The 16,550-nt window shown below is 47.1% G+C and overlaps 1 protein-coding gene across 3 annotated transcripts in view; it reads right to left on the bottom strand.

Moving 5' to 3' along the window:
• The window catches only part of LOC119394543 (cytoplasmic aconitate hydratase), a 486,597-nt gene that overhangs the window by 180,273 nt on the left and 289,774 nt on the right, over positions 1-16,550 (bottom strand). For all 3 annotated transcript variants that reach the window (XM_037661865.2, XM_037661864.2, XM_037661866.2), the window contains 2 exons: positions 7,545-7,604; positions 1,053-1,157 (listed from right to left, as the gene is read on the bottom strand). In XM_037661865.2, the coding sequence (XP_037517793.1) occupies positions 1,053-1,157; positions 7,545-7,604 (165 nt within the window). The remainder of the gene's footprint in view (positions 1-1,052; positions 1,158-7,544; positions 7,605-16,550) is intronic.

Genomic DNA, 16,550 nt, shown 5'->3' with positions numbered 1-16,550 from the left:
CAACGGCTCTAACAGTGGGCTATAAAAGCATTTACCACATTCTTGCAATGCCCATTTGATGCTTTCGTATTCACACATTATTGTGATAATTATATGGACCCTCGAGGTGCAATTCTTGCCCAACACCGTCATGTTCCATATAAAGTCCAAACCAATAACATCGCCCTGCACGCCATATTTCTATGTGCAAGTTAAAGCGTGCGAGGGCTGCTGGTGGCTCAAGTAGAGATGAAAGGTGCTGGCTGGCTCCGTCACGCAAAGGGGCATGAAGGGGTGTCACTCGAGCAGAAACAAACTGCGGTCAAATAAACTTGAAACTGTCTCGACAGAGATCAGCAGAACCTTCGCTTTGCTCCCTGGAGTGGCGTATTCCCTTATAGCAGCATTCTGTAGAGTTACGACACATTGGATCCTGATGGAGCTAGCTGCTAACTTTACTTCGTGTGACATCCTAATTTGTTGCTGTAGCATTCACTGCCTCGCGCTTGTGGCGAAACTATGATTTTTTCCAATAACTTCTTGATAATTTTTACATTTTACATTACTAACAGTGGCCTGCACTAAAAAAAATGGGCATCAACAGTTGGCAGGGAAAAAGTTAGTTAAAGAACTAGGGTGTCTCCCGAAGCAGCTAAACTTGTTTGGTGGTGCCACCGGTAGCAGGATACGAGACAGATTGAGCTGCTGTTTGACTTTGCAAATTGCTACAAAGCCAAAGGATGCAAGTGAGCAATGAGGCATGACCTCACAGGGTAAGTACGAACTGAGAAGTCTCCAACACAGCACCTGTGCACTATCACCAACGCAACTGTGGTGACTCCTGCCATCCTGAAGGTGATGTTAAGCAAAGCCAACTTATTTATCTGCCTGAACACAAACCCTTGGTGATCTCACTTAGTGTTCTCGCAGTGCACCTGTGCTACCTCTGTGATCTCCATAATGATGCTGTCCAAGCATCCACAAGTCACTTAAGGTACAAGTTAACGTTGAGCTTACACAGCCTAAAAATGCTCAAGAAATGAGATTCTGCGCTTTCCCAGCAGCAGGCTTACCATTGTCTCAAAGAAAGGTGGGCATTTGATGTACGTGGAGTTGCTGTCCCATGGGTAGAGAAGAGACGTGGGTGCATCCAAGGTCTGCCAGTGTTTGCTGCCAGTCTGAAGACAAACAGGTTACTATCAACCTCCAACAGAGCAACAATGGTTATGTTCACATTGTAGAACAGGTTTGCCCAATGCTCATCCTGAGAAAGGATGCTCATCTACTCTGCAACACACACTGGTGCTCCAGAGTCAGATGACAGAAAAAACACAGGTTTAGTATCAAACGAATAGCGACAGCTCGACTCATACGCTGTCAAGTTCCAGCAGTCACTAAAGAGGGTGAAAAAATCAACCGTGGCATGTTCCCGCAGAAAGCAGCTAACATGGGCAAACATTTTGGCTCATGTTGTTCCTGCTAGGGACACTCAACGAGACCAAAATTATGATCTGGATATGTAGCCAAAGTAGGGAATAAGTGTAGTTACTATTACTGAGCACAGCATACATCACATGTGGGCAGGATACATTAAGCTAGTAAGAAATGCTATAGTAACGTCATGTTTTTGCTCTGCGCTCAGTAAATCCTGCCCACATATGATGTATGACAGTCTCAGCTCGCAGGCTTCGAAACTGAGGATGGCCGGCTTCTCAAAGGAAAGGCTTACTCTTGCTGCAGAAAAGCTAGCACTGGACATCAAGAAGGTCAGTAGAAGTGCAGAACAAGGGCGCGAACGAGAGCAGCGTGGGAACGTGGCTGTCCTTCCCTATGTGCATGGCTCAAGAAATAATGCCTGCTACTTCCCTTCATTTTAAAATAACGCCACACAGAAGTCCAAGGTACACTATGTGTGTATGTATGTATATGCATATATATATATATATATATATATATATATATATATATATATATATATATAAAGGGTTAAAGGGCACCTTCTTATCTATAATACTGTGCTTTCATAACCTCCCAATTCGACATACGCAGCCTTTTTGCCACAAGTGAAAGGCTACACTGCCGATGCAGTACACTTTTTTTTCGCCCCCGTGCTGATCCCTTCTGACCGAGAATTTTTGCACAGTGTTGTGTCGTGCGACCCCTGGTGTCATGTTAATACACCAGCTTGTGTTGTGTTTTCTGGTAGTGTCGCAGGATGGAGCCAGGTCTCCGCTGGTGTCCGCTTTCTTGAATCTGCAGCCAACCTGGCATGGCCACGTAAGCCATGTGACCCGTGTCACGCCGGCCAATCACCTCTTCCCCACTTCCTTTAAAATCACGTGCAATAAATGTTGGAGAACACTCTCCGATCTCGCCCCAACGCTCAGTGTCTCTCGTCACTCCGTGCGCCTCCCTTCGTGAGGCCTCTCCGTCGGCCCTCTGCGGGCTACGTCGCACTCCTGCCTATACAACACATGGCGTCAACATAACAGAATCCTCATGAATAATCCCCTGATTGTAGAGGCAAGGCCATACATCTCCTGAAATACTGCCCCAACCCTACCGCAAATAAAAAAGTAATAACAGGAACGGCCAGCTTTCCCAAGTTTTGTGGCCTTCATCTATGGTGTGCGGAACTCTGTCGTACCAGAACGCCATTATCATGCAAAAAAGCATACTAACATGGGAAGGTGCACTAGCTGTCACAGGGCACACAGCATTTTCGTTTTTAATTAGGCATGCATGCATGTGCCGTATATTACGAGTACAGTATAACCTCATTACAACGGATCTGCTTACAACAGACATGAGATATTATAGACCAATTTGCAGCGTAATGCTAACCTCCCTATCTGTTCTATTGGTTGAGCTTCATTTATAACGGATTCTGGTACAACGGACATTAGGATATACCGTATTTACTCGCATAATTTGCGCACTTTTTTTCGCGATTTTGGAGCTTCGAAAAGGGGGTGCGCAAATTACGCGAGCACACCTGAAATAACGCACAATATATAGTCCTAACACGCGCGATATAATACATTAAAGAAGAAAATAAATTGTAGTGCAAACGAAGGTTTTTTAACAGAATTAGCACGTACATTAACCAGCCAGATTCGGTCATGCACGATCTAGTCAGAATCACTGGTTGAGAAGTCCGATTTTCGTTTTTAATTAGGCATGCATGCATGTGCCGTATATTACGAGTACAGTATAACCTCATTACAACGGATCTGCTTACAACAGACATTCAGATATTATAGACCAATTTGCAGCGTAATGCTAACCTCCCTATCTGTTCTATTGATTGAGCTTCATTTATAACGGATTCTGGTACAACGGACATTAGGATATACCGTATTTACTCGCATAATTTGCGCACTTTTTTTCGCGATTTTGGAGCTTCGAAAAGGGAGTGCGCAAATTACGCGAGCACACCTGAAATAACGCACAATATATAGTCCTAACACGCGCGATATAATACATTAAAGAAGAAAATAAATTATAGTGCAAACGAAGGTTTTTTAACAGAATTAGCACGTACATTAACCAGCCAGATTCGGTCATGCACGATCTAGTCAGAATCACTGGTTGAGAAGTCGGACTGAGAATCATCGCCGCGGCCGCTGTCACCGCCCTCCCAAAGCGCGTCGTCCTTGGTTCCGTCGAGTGCGTTGAGGCGTCTTCTTGACGCTCTTCGCGACAATGCTGGGAGTAACGAGGTGCCACGGCACAGCGATACCGGTGGGCCTAAGCTCTCGCACATATTTGAAAAGGTATTCTTCAACGGCAGGAAACTTTCCATGCTTCGGTCCTCGGAACGGTCTCCTTCCCGGTCTTGTATTAAAAAGCGAACTTTTCTGCGGCACGGTTCCCGTTTCCTTAGGCAAATTCTATAACAGTGAGCTTGAATTTTGCCGAAAAGTTATTCTAGCCCAGCGCAAGAGAACAGTGAAAACGCAACTGGCTGATCGCGAAACCTAAACTTCCAAAATCAACGAAGGCTGCGCGACGCAGAGGAGGAGGGTCAGCGAGGGGAAATGTTGGCGCGACTGGCCCTCGCACGCCTCCGATGCAGAAAGTAGTCCGTGCCATGTCGCGTGCATGCATTCTTACGGCGGGAGAACGCTCGAACAGTTCCGACAACCCGTGAACAGGTTTGGGTGTTTGGGTACGGTTGGTACGGTCTCGGCGGTTTCCGGAGAATAGAACGAAGTAATCGGAAGAAGGGACTTCGCACTCGCAGCCTGCCTTGTGTATGACTGCGCTCGCCTGCTCGGTGAGGGCGGCGGGAGTGCGGCCATCCAAAGTTTCCCCGCCAAAGTTTCCTTGAGCCGGTGAGCTGGCTCGAGCGGGGCGGGGAGCGCAAAATATGGGAGTAAATATTTTTTTTAGCAAAGCTGGCTAAATATTCGGGGTGCGCAAATTATGCGGGTAAATACGGTAATTGACTAAAATGCGAGGCCAGCAAGGTGGTAGGACCCCTTTACAACGGACATTTGAAATTCAATAACTTCCGACTTCAAACATCGCTTGGCACACTTTCGGAAAGGGAGCAGTGTGCCGGATATCGACATACCGATTTAAGGACAAAGGCCACCGATCTCCTGTCTGTCAATGATCGGTTATGCCTAGCCGCGCCGACCAAAAATTGGAACGCAGCGTGCCTGGTCTTGCGTTTTGGGGCGCCAACGCGCAAAATTGCTAGCCACTGCCACCGCTGCTCCGAGCGGTCGCTGCACGGTGAGCTTGGCCAGAGGGTACGCTGCCGAAGCGTAAATTGCCCATCCACGGTACTGAGGAGCCAGCGGGCGATGTGATTTATTGCTTGCGACGGAGCACATTGCGGCTTCTTCGCTTTTGCATGTCCCCTAGCATGATGTTCTTGCCCGCAAAGTTTGCATTCGTCTCGTACGTGGGCACTGTGAACGTAGTTAGGCCTAGCCACAACTTCGAGCAGAAAGCTCGGCTGCGATGTGCGTGGCCGCCGTGCCTAATGTTTCAAAGTACGTCATGCTCGATCGCGAGTACAAAGAGTTGTCCCCGCATGGTCTGATGAGCGGAACCTCTAACTGTGGGTCGAGTCAACGCTATTACAGTCGGTCCGATACGCACGTCTGCGATGTTCGTGACGAGTGCGACGCGATATCATAATCTGACGATAGAGCTTCCGCTTGAAGCTGCCAAAGTAAAGTGTAATTATATCCTAAATGATCGTTGACCCGTGAACACAGAATGCGTCACTAAGTAGCGCGATTTTTGACAGCCGTGACCTCGCGACGCAAAAGCAGCAGATGACGCTCTCCCAGAGCGAGCACCGGTCCAATGGCGAGAAATGCTAGAAATCATGGCAGAAGCGGCAAACCGCAGGCTTCGAAACGAATGTGAAACGTTCACTTTTTGCACGCTTGTTTCTCAATGGAGGAGCTAGCTGAAGTGGGAAATTTACATACGGAGAAAGACTCTTTCCGACGAACCCAGAATGTCACTGCCCGGTTGTGCCGTTGCGGAGCTACAACTTTATTGAAAGACGCATTTTTTTTTTGCAACTTCTGCATAATTTTCACCACCTCTGCAGGCGCAGGAAATTTTTTACAGCACTATTGTGTAGTTTTCAAAGAAGATATTTTGGAACCAAATAGAAAAAGGGCTACAGAAACTGAAAATATAAATTTCAGAAAATTGATTTTTTAAAAAAATTTTCCGTGGTAAGGAAGCCGCACCCCCCTTTAACAATAAATCCGTTCTTTGACCGCGTTTGTGACTTGTAATTTTCTCCGGTTATAACAGACCCATTCAGTGTTTACATAAAAGTCTGTTGTAACAGTACTTGAATTTTACATACTCCCTTTACAACAGACCAAAATCCTCTTCACTATAGACCTTTTCACAGGAGCAGCCTCGAACCAGTGAGCTGCAGGGGTAGAGCCTGCACTCTCAGTGTTGCTGTCGTACTTTGGGCTGTGCCTATGCTGTGTTTGTGTTGCTTCGGTACGCGTTTGTATGACTGTGTTGTGCGCCCGTCTCTGATACGAAGTGACTATCATGGCAGAAAATTTACTGCATTCGCATAGCAAGTCATCTGGCCATCACTGTGTCGTGTACGAGTGAACGAACAAGCAGCAGAAGAGAAATATTTCAAGTGCAATCGTGTGTCCGCAGCACAGTACGCCACGCGATGAGTGCAAGTGTGGCATGTTCACGCTGCATCGTTTTCCTTCGTTGTCCGAATTGCGGCAGCAGTCGGTGGCTTCGGTATTTCTGGGCACTTACACGTGTCCTCAACCTAGTCTTCGATGTCGTCGGGGTGAATGTAGGTCAAAGTATCTGTGAAGAAGGATTGTGTGGTGTTTACAGTTTACAGCTGACAAACTTATGCGCCGCGAACGAGTATGCGCGGAAGTATGAAACTGATGGATAATCCGTAGACTTTTAGTACACCAATAAAGGAAAGCGGTAGACAGCTGCAAGAACACTCTAGTTACCGATTATTAACATTTCACGCCGTGATCGACCTTCTACTGCACTTGCTGCTACTGGTACCGACGACGAAGCACTGCCGTTCGCAGACGCGGAGCTCATTCTTGTGTTGCAAGCGCGAATACGCGCCGCTAAACGGTTCAGACAGCGACGAATCGGTCAGTGGCAGCGACATGATCCAACAAAACAGTCTAAAGAAACGAAAAATCAGCAAACACAGGCTTTAGCAAAGATCTCACACCAACAGATAGCGCGCCGCTTCGAGTACTTGCAGCCCAAGATGGCGATTTCACCAATCTTGCGCGTTAGCCGGTGTGCATTTCAATATGGCGCCCCCCTGGCGTGAGAATTTGAAAAGGTGCATAAAGGTCCGTTGTAATGAGGTTATACTGTACCAGTATAATCACGACCATCTAAAAACTACCGGCAGTCATTCTGAGCTGTTTATTATGTTGCTGTGTCCCTGACAAACAATAAACAAAAACCTATGCCAATTTTTTTTTTTTTACCACATACTACCCATACTAGTAGCACACTAATTTGGCATACGTACTAGTCTTTCGTATTTGGTTGAACGTGCAGCGTGGCACAGACGAGGGACGAAGAATTAGATGACATGTTCAACCAAATATGCTACCGACCGAACGCTCCCAACTTGTGGTGCTTGGCCTTCATGTTTCTTGGTCAGACAAATTTTGGCTGACACGGATATTTTTGTAAACCCACAAGATTTGTCTAATTGAGGTTCCACTGTTACCATGCTTGGCAATATCATTGATCTTCCTGGCGTACTGTAGTTCTGACTTACCCTGTGGACTAATAGTTGAAACATTACAAAGTTGTGCTTTGTGTTTCAAATTCTAAGCAATGAAAATTTCACTTTTGCTCCAATTGTCTACACTGCTGTTAATAACCAAAGTGTTCTTGACAGATCTAGTACTTCGAAGGTAAGGGAAATCATTGGGGCTTTTAAACTGCCAAGACCTTTTCAGGTGAACGTGGTATTTGTCTCAGACTGACATTTGGCCCAGCATGGTGCAGCCGCCGCCAGCCTAACAACCGACACTCAGCAAACAGCAGCTTACCTCAACCTTGGAATAGACCTCCTTGAACATTCTTGGCAGCACGTGCTCACTTTCCACTGCCTGCAAACATACAGAACAATTCACAATGCCTTCAATGTTTTTTGCAAAACTTGGCACCATTGTGTGACGATGGCTTGGATGCTTTTCATGTGATTTCCTTAAGTGATTAACCTAGGGTTATCCCATCTAATGCATGAGGGCAGAGTAGAATGTTTTTACTTGGCATATGGACTACCAGGCTTTTCCTTTATGACACCAATTAATTTACCTAAAAATTTCTGAGACTTGCAAGGTTACAGAAAGGACAAACTTTGCAACAAACCTTGGTGATAAAGAAACCCTAACGAGCACAGCAGCAAAACTTCCGTCACAATCACATGACCTGACACCACGCATAATGTCATACCACTGCCAAAATTTCAATGAAAGATTTTGCCGGGAATTACATAAGTATCACTATTTCACCAGTGTCGGTGGCTGAATGGTGTCACTGGTGGGCCAGTCACCTACACCGTGCTGCTTTGCTGTTCTCACTATTTTGCCAGCATCCCTAGTGTTAGAACCAGAGTTGAGAATGATGTGCCGTTGTGTTGAGAGCGATGGTCACGTGACTCTCCTGCATGTGACGGTGACCAGAAGTTCCGCTACTGCGGTCTTCAGGCCACGGTTATGCAAATACAGTGAAACTGAAACTACTGGCATGCACAAGAACATTGCACTACATTTGTGAAAAAAAAAAGGGGGTATGTGTGACAACGACTTGATTGGTGGCAGTGGCAGTCAGGAAGTGAGCCTATGACAATATTTGCCTTTGCCCATAACTTGTTGCCTGCGTCACAAACACGTATATTTTTATAGTACTTTGAGCTTGAAGGGACAGAAGTATTTATTCTTTGAGTTAAACAGAGTTCAAAATAACGAAAGCCTACTGAAATGGGGACTTGGAAGAAAACACGCCCTACGGAAAACACAACTGACAAGTTGTGCAACACATACATTCCCCAAAAAATTCAATTTTACAGTTTCAAAATTTTTTTTTTACAAAAACACCTAATGTGCATAATCATGAATATCAAATATTGCTTTTACAACAAAAATTCCACGACGCTGTCACGCTGGATTGTTAGTGCAAACCAAGCTTACAGCTTTAAGGCCACATATAAGCTGAAATTATTTCATCAAGTAAGCCCATACGTGCACATCAGTCCTGTCAGCACACACAAACTCCCCTTCATGCACACTGCTGTCACTCTGTGTGCGTGAAATCTCATGCCTAATCTTTGTCACATCCAACGTAGTTTTACAGGTACGACTGTCAGGCTTGGACAAATATTTGATGTTTTTGTATATGTGCTGCCAAGCAGCCAGTACCCTGCAAGGGGAACTTAGCACACATCGTTTGAATTTTTTAGAAGTTTTAGAGTGGGTTATACATGCTGTTAAGGTGTTTATTTGATGGCACTCAGCGACAATACGCAATGGCGCCAGTCAAGGCAAAGCACGGACTCTTCGCGCGGGCGGCGTCCTTTCAGGAGAAGCCAAAGAGGACGACCCACTAGAAGGCGCTGGAGAGCGCAACCCAGTACTCAGTTCGAAGGCTTCGGTACAATTAACCCCGGTTATGAAATGGGAGCCGCCCGGCGACCTAACAGCTTGTCACTATGAGCGGGTCATAGTAGGCCTTGAGGCGCTCCACGTTGACAATGTCGCGCCCTCGACGGCGCATGTCTGAAGATGGTTCGATGGGTTCAGTCAGGTAGTTGATCAGGCATGTGTGCTCAATGACACGGTAGGGGCCTTCGTATTTAAGCCGTAGTTTCGAATAGAGGCCAGTTGCAATGGTAGGGACTGCGATGCATACGAGCACTCCAGGAGGAACATGGGCTCAGAAATGGTTGTGTCACCACGGATGCTCTTCTGCCACTCTTGTTCATGCATTTTAAAGGTCTTGACAAGCTCGCGACACTCTTCAGCAAGCCTGGCTGCGTCAGAAATAGGTGCACACCCAGATGGATCCAGCTTGTTTGGAAGTATTGTGTCAATGGTGTGTGGGTGCCTTCCGTACAATAAGAAGAAGGGTGAAAAACCAGTAGCGCTATTGAGGAGTGGTATTATAGGCGTAGGGGACGAAGGGCAGAATGGCATCCCAATTTGTGTTATCGGCGGCGACGCACATTGAGAGCTTGCCGCCGAGCGTGCGGTTCAAGCGTTCGGTTAGGCCATTCATCTGCGGCTGGTAGGCAGTAGTTTTGCGGTGAACAGCAGGGCACTCTGACAATGGCTTTGACGACTTCCGACAAGACATGGCCTCGATCGCTGAGAAGCTCCTAGGGTGGACCGTGACTAGGTATGAATCGGTGTAGCAGAAAGGAGGCAACATCGCGCGCTATAGCCACTGGGAGGGCAGCGGTTTCGGCGTATCGCGTGAGATGGTCAACAGCGACGATGGCCCAGCGGTTATCAGCCGACGTCAGAGGAAGTGGTCCATACAAATCGATGCCCACGCGCCAAAACGAACGGTTAGGGCAAGGCAATGGTTGTAGACCGGCTGGTGACACGTGCGTTGATGGTTTTCGGCATTGGCAGTTAAGGCAGGAGTGAACGAACTTCTGTACGTAGCGGTACATCGCTCGCCAGAGGTATTGTTGTCGAATGCGGTGTAAGTTTTGGATACCCCACAGTGCGCGCATTGCGGGATATCACTAGTAGGGTGATTCCACGTAAGATTGAACAAACGATGGCTGGTCGACCTCTGAAATTTATTTCAAAATTTTATATATTATTGCCTAATGAGTGGAAAGAAGAGATCCGCAATTTGTTTTGCCGAAAAAATTTTTTTCGAAGCACAGGAAATCAATAATGACGAAGAGGTGGAGTGGAGCGCTCATCCGCTCTGCTGTTTTGGCCAACTTTCGTTATGAATTGCACTGAAATTTTCTTTAACTAAATATATGCATGTTTTTGCTTCTGCTCAGGTATTTTTAGTTATTATGTGTAGTGCAAATGTTTTTATAAAAAACCTCAATATCGGCCCAGAAAACGTTATTTCCTTTACATTGAAGGTCTTTATCTCAAAAAAGCCTTGTAGCAGAGCGACAAAAATTCCGCGTTACGTTCTTCGCATACTTATCTACCAAACTGCCGACTCTTATATTTATATAACTTTCTAGTAAAGAGATACGATCGGGCTAAGTTCAGGAAAACACCGAACAATGGAAACTTCTTACGACTATTAAAAATAAAAAACAATTTTTTATATTTCTTAAACTATGTCCACTTATTCTCCTCCACATCAGCTTTCACAATCATTGAAAACATGTTGCATAATTTCATTGCACTAATAGTTACAGCTCCTCCAATGAGACCCTTAGGCAAGGATTGGCAATTTCGACAGCAAGTGTATAAAATACAGGCAGGATTGAATTTCTTTTTATTAAAAGGCCAGTAGTACCGAAAAAAGTGTCGGCGGCACTGAAGACGTTAATTTTGTAATTATTTGGTGACGTGCAGCGGCCACGAGCGCGGGGCTACCAAGCAGGCGCGCGCGCACCCGAGATGCTCGCTGTAAGAGACGGTGCAGTGAGAGCTCGTTTTCGCGTCCTCAGACCGATTGAGTTCGAAACAGCCACACCTCTCGGGTGACTTGAACGCACGTGCACTGGAGCTTCACTCTTTCGCGTCCTCAGACCGATTGAGTTCGAAACAGCCACACCTCTCGGGTGACTTGAACGCACGTGCACTGGAGCTTCACTCTTTCGCGTCCTCAGACCGATTGAGTTCGAAACAGCCACACCTCTCGGGTGACTTGAACGCACGTGCACTGGAGCTTCACTCTTTCGCGTCCTCAGACCGATTGAGTTCGAAACAGCCACACCTCTCGGGTGACTTGAACGCACGTGCACTGGAGCTTCACTCTTTCGCGTCCTCAGACCGATTGAGTTTCGAAACAGCCACACCTCTCGGGTGACTTGAACGCACGTGCACTGGGCTTCACTCTTTCGCGCCTCAGACCGATTGAGTTCGAAACAGCCAACCATCCGGTGGACTTGAACGCACATGCACTGGAGCTTTCACTCTTTCGCTGTCCTCAGACCGATTGAGTTCGAACAGCCACACCTCTCGGGTGACTTGAACGCACGTGCACTGGAGCTTCACTCTTTCGCGTCCTCAGACCGATTGAGTTCGAAACAGCAACACCCTCCGGGTGACTTGAACGCACTGCACTGGAGCTTCACTCTTTCGCGTCCTCAACGCACGTGCACTGGAGCTTCACTCTTTCGCGTCCTCAGACCGATTGAGTTCGAAACAGCCACACCTCTCGGGTGACTTGAACGCACGTGCACTGGAGCTTCACTCTTCTATCCACCCTCTGTTCGCATCGCAGCTAGGCGCTGACAACACGGCGGAGATGAAAGCAAGATTAAAACTCTATAAAGGAGCTATGAGCGCTCACTTCACGCACGCTGCTTCCAGAGAAACGGCGCTCTTGTTGCGATCAGTGGAAAGCATGAACGTGGCGCTCCAGTGACAAAGCAAAATATGGAATGTCAAAGGAAAGGAAAGAAAAACTATCGGAAACCGGATGCGCTTGCCTATCTTAGATGTCGGCAGCAGACGGCCTGAACTGGCCGCGTGTTCCGTCCGCTGTTCACACTTCATTCAACGCCAATAGTGCTTGCGCTTTGCTCTTACTCTACTCCTCCTGTGTGTCTCATGGCGAGAAAGTATAGCTCTGAGTGAGTGTATTGTGGAGACTACCTTTTGAAGCACAAGAGGCTTAATTATTGCAAGAAAGAGAGAGAATAAACATTTATTTTGAGCAAGCGCACTGTGCGCCCAAGGTGGGCGGCCTCCTTATTCCAGGTAGCTGCGGGCCTTCGCCATGTCTCGTGCCCGTTGAACCAGGCTTCGCTGATTCTTCAGGTCTAGGTCCGATAGCTTGGCCTCCCACTGCTCTTCGGTTAGTGTAGAGGTGCTAAGGTTTTGTATACATCCCCTTACCATATGGCATAGAGTGTCCGGGACATCACAGTACTTGCAGATGTACGAGTGCTGAGTCGGTGAGATACGGCGAAGTAATATACCGTGAACGTAAGTGTTTGTTTGCAACTTCCTGAGTGTTACTGCTTCTTCCCTAATTAGGCTGGGAAGAGCTGGCGGATAAGGTCTTCGGCCTAGCCTGTAGTGTTGTAAGATGTCGCTGTGCTTTTTGGGTACATCATCTTTACTCCTAAGTGCGTCCTGTGGGAAAGCCCGATGAACATGAGCTCGGGCGGAAGCGTCGACTGCCTCATTTCCCATCAGGGAACTCGTGACCCGGAGTCCAAACGATGCACGTTTCTGGTAGGTTCTTCTTTGCTGTAGCTGTGAGTATTTCTAAAGAAGCCAAAATTTCGCAGAGTTACAGACCTAGACGTCTATGCTTTGAAGGAACGTTTAACACCCGCAAGATCAGTGACCGTCAGTAAGACGGACTACTTGTGCTACGCGTGCTTTTCTTACGACTGCAATCAAAGATCTTTACGGAATGCGCAGTTGAACGATGACATTCTTATGCCCCCTGAAAAAGAAATCGATGTCGTTAACCAGATCACTGCGACTACCGGTGCACGAGCATTCAAATCACCCGAGAGGTGTGGCTGTTTCGAACTCAATCAGTCTGAGGACGCGAAAACGAGCTCTCACTGCGCCGTCTCTTACAGCGAGCATCTCGGGTGCGCGCGCACCTGCTTGGCAGCCCTACGCTCTTGGCCGCTGCATGTCACCAAATAATTACAAAATTAACGTCTTCAGTGCCGCCGACACTTTTTTCGGTACTGCTGGCCTTTTAATAAAAAGAAATTCAATCCTGCCTGTATTTTATACACTTGCTGGGCAAGAAGTCGGAATTGCCAAGCCTTGCCTAAGGGTCTCATTAGAGGAGCCGTAACTACTAGTGCAACGAAATTATGCAACATGTTTTCAACGATTGTGAAAGCTGATGTGGAGGAGAATAAGTGGACAAAGTTTAAGAAATATAAAAAAATGTTTCTTTTTAATTGTCGTCAGAAATTTCCACTGTTCGGTGTTTTCTTGAACTTAGCCCGATTGTATCTCTTTACTGAAAAGATATATAAATATAAGATTCGGCAGTTTGGTAGATAAGTATGCGAAGAACGTAACGCGGAATTTTTGTCGCTCTGCTACAAGGCTTTTTTGAGATAAAGACCTTCAAAGTAAAGAAAATAACGTTTCCTGGGCCAAATTTGAGGTTTTTTAGAAAAACATCTACACTACATACAAAATCTTAGAATACCTGAGCAGAAGCAAAAACATGCATATATTTAGTTAAAGAAATTTCAGCTACCTAACTTTAATATATTTTGTGCAATTCATAACGAAAGTTGGCCAAAACAGCAGAGCGGATGAGCGCTCCACTCCACCTCTTCGTCATTATTGATTTCCTGTGCTTCGAAAAATTTTTTTCGCCAAGACATATTGCGGATCTCTTCTTTCCACTTATCAGGCAATAATATATAAAATTTTGAAATAAATTTGAGAGGTTGACCAGCCATCGTTTGTTCGATCTTACGTGGAATCACCCAGTAGCCAATGGCGGTCATCGGCGTTGTAATTGCATCGGTGCTGTAGGTTGTCCTGAATGGCGAAATGGTGGGCTTGACGACACAACGCGCGAGTGCATGGTGTTGCCGATAAATCAGCGAGTAAGTCGATCAGCGAGGCGATACATTTATTCTTGCATTGTTCGGTAGCGATGTTGTGAACGTCAATGAATAAACCAATGGAAGATACTGAGCAGGGGGCATTGTCGTCAGGCAAGGGAGAGCGCGAGAGGGCGTCGACGTCAGCATGCTGGCGCCCGTTGTGGTACAGCACATTATGGTACAGCATGTCATAGTCTTGCAGGCGAAGTGCCCAGCGGGCGAGACGGCCCAAGAGATCCTTGAATGACGACAGCCAGCATAGTGTATGATGGTCGGTGACATCAAATAGGCGACCACACAAATAAGGTCGGAACATTGTAAGGGCCCAGATGATGGCCATGCACTCTTTTTCCACAACGGTGTAATTGGTCTCGGCTCTAGTAAGCGTATGACTTGCGTATGCCATTACATATTCGGGGAACCCTGGTTTGCACTGCGCAAGGACAGCGCCGAGGCCTACACCATTGGCGTCCGTGTGTACCTCCGTTGGGGCCGTAGGGTTGTAGTGGTGTAGTATGGGAGGAGACGTCAACAAATGACAGAGCTTTGCGAACGCGTCGTCGCACTTAGATGACCACGAATTTAGGGGCCTGTTACTTCTAAGGAGCTTCGTAGGCAGCAATATGATGTTGGCAAAGTTTCGTATGAAGCGTTGAAAGTATGAACACAGTCCTAGGAAACTGCGCAGTTCTTTGACGGACGTAGATTTGGGAAATTCGGCCACGGCCTAAAGCTTGGCCGGATCGGGAAGGATTCCATCCTTGGACACAACGTAGCCTAGGATTGTCAGCTGCCATGCTGCAAATCAGCACTTCTTCAGAGGCCGCCGTTGCTCAGGCGCGTCAAAACATGTTGCAGACTGAGATGCGTGGGGAAGTCCGAAGAAAACGACAACGTTGTCCAGGTAACACAAGCACGTGTGCCATTTTAAGTTGCGCAGAACGGTGTCCATCATGTGCTCGAAGGTTGCAGGCACATTACACAGACCAAACGGCATGACATTGAACTCGTACAAGCCGTCGAGCGTGACAAAGGCTGTCTTCAGTCGAGCGGCATGAGCCGTGGGTACTTGCCAGTACCCCGAGCGCAAATCGAGAGATGAAAAGAATTCTGCTCCTTGGAGGCTGTCAATCACCTCGTCAATTCGCGGCAGTAGATAAACATCCTTGTGAGTGATCTTGTTGAGCCGCTGGTAGTCCACACAGGACTGCACAGAACCATCCTTCTTCACAAGAACAGGAGACGCCCATGGGCTGTCTGAGGGTTGAACAACATTGCGTTGAAGCATATCATCGACTTGCTCATTAATTACCCGACGTTCTGCAGGAGACACGCGATATGGACGTTGTCGCAGTGGTGGTTGGATGCCAGTGTCAATGCAATGCATAACAGCGGACATGTGGCCGAGAGAAGATTGCCCGACATCGAAAGAAGAACGAAATTCTTCGAACAAGCACAGAAGCTGGGAACGCTGGACTGACGTAAGGTTGTCAGCAATGGAGGGACTAAATACATCAGCGGGTGATGAATCAGACGTCGAAACCGCACTGATGGTAGGGAACTGGTACAGTGCAAGTGATCGGGCGCGTCCAGAACTCTTGCGTCTTTGTGGGGTTCCACTCTGCTGAGACATTCCCCTCGCGCCAACATAACAATGTACGGAGATGGGTTGGTTACAAAAATAGCGGTGCTGCCCTGAGCAACTTGCACAGTCACAAAAGGTGACAGCAACCCTTTCCTAGTGCAAATGCGGTCAGATGGCAAAAGGAGTGCAATGGTGTTGGAGAGACCGCCGCAGTGGAGTGACACAGCCGTTGACGAGTTTGGAGGCATTTTGGTATCGTCTTTGAAGAGGATCTTGCTCAGTGCTGATGGACTGTCTGCCAGCGTCAAATGTGAGAGCGGTGAGAGTTAGATTTTGGCTGGTGCACTATGAATTACGGCGCCGTGGCGGGAGAGAAAATCGCATCCCAATCGCATCCAATGAGAGCATGCAGCAAGTATCCCAAGTGAAAATGTTTCTGCTGGTTTCTACTGGTTTCTATTGGTTTCAACTGGTCCCAGTTGGTAATCAACTGGTCGGCTACTGGTTTCTAATGGTCCCAACAGGAAGTTACTGGTCTTGAACTGATACTGTACTGGTTCCAGTAGAACGCTACTGGTCTTGAACTGGGATCAAACTGGTTCCAATATGAGGCCACTGGTCTTGAACTGGTCCCAGTAGGAACTGGTTCCAGTTGGGGGACTGCAAGGCTACTGGTTGGAAATGGGATTGTGCTGGCTTCAGTTGAAGATGCTTATT

The sequence above is a fragment of the Rhipicephalus sanguineus genome, chromosome 5, assembly GCF_013339695.2.
Source record: "Rhipicephalus sanguineus isolate Rsan-2018 chromosome 5, BIME_Rsan_1.4, whole genome shotgun sequence".
In the NCBI taxonomy this organism is placed as follows: domain Eukaryota; kingdom Metazoa; phylum Arthropoda; class Arachnida; order Ixodida; family Ixodidae; genus Rhipicephalus; species Rhipicephalus sanguineus.
The sequence above is the reverse complement of the archived record's forward strand: the minus strand, read 5'-3'. Positions and strand labels throughout refer to the sequence as shown.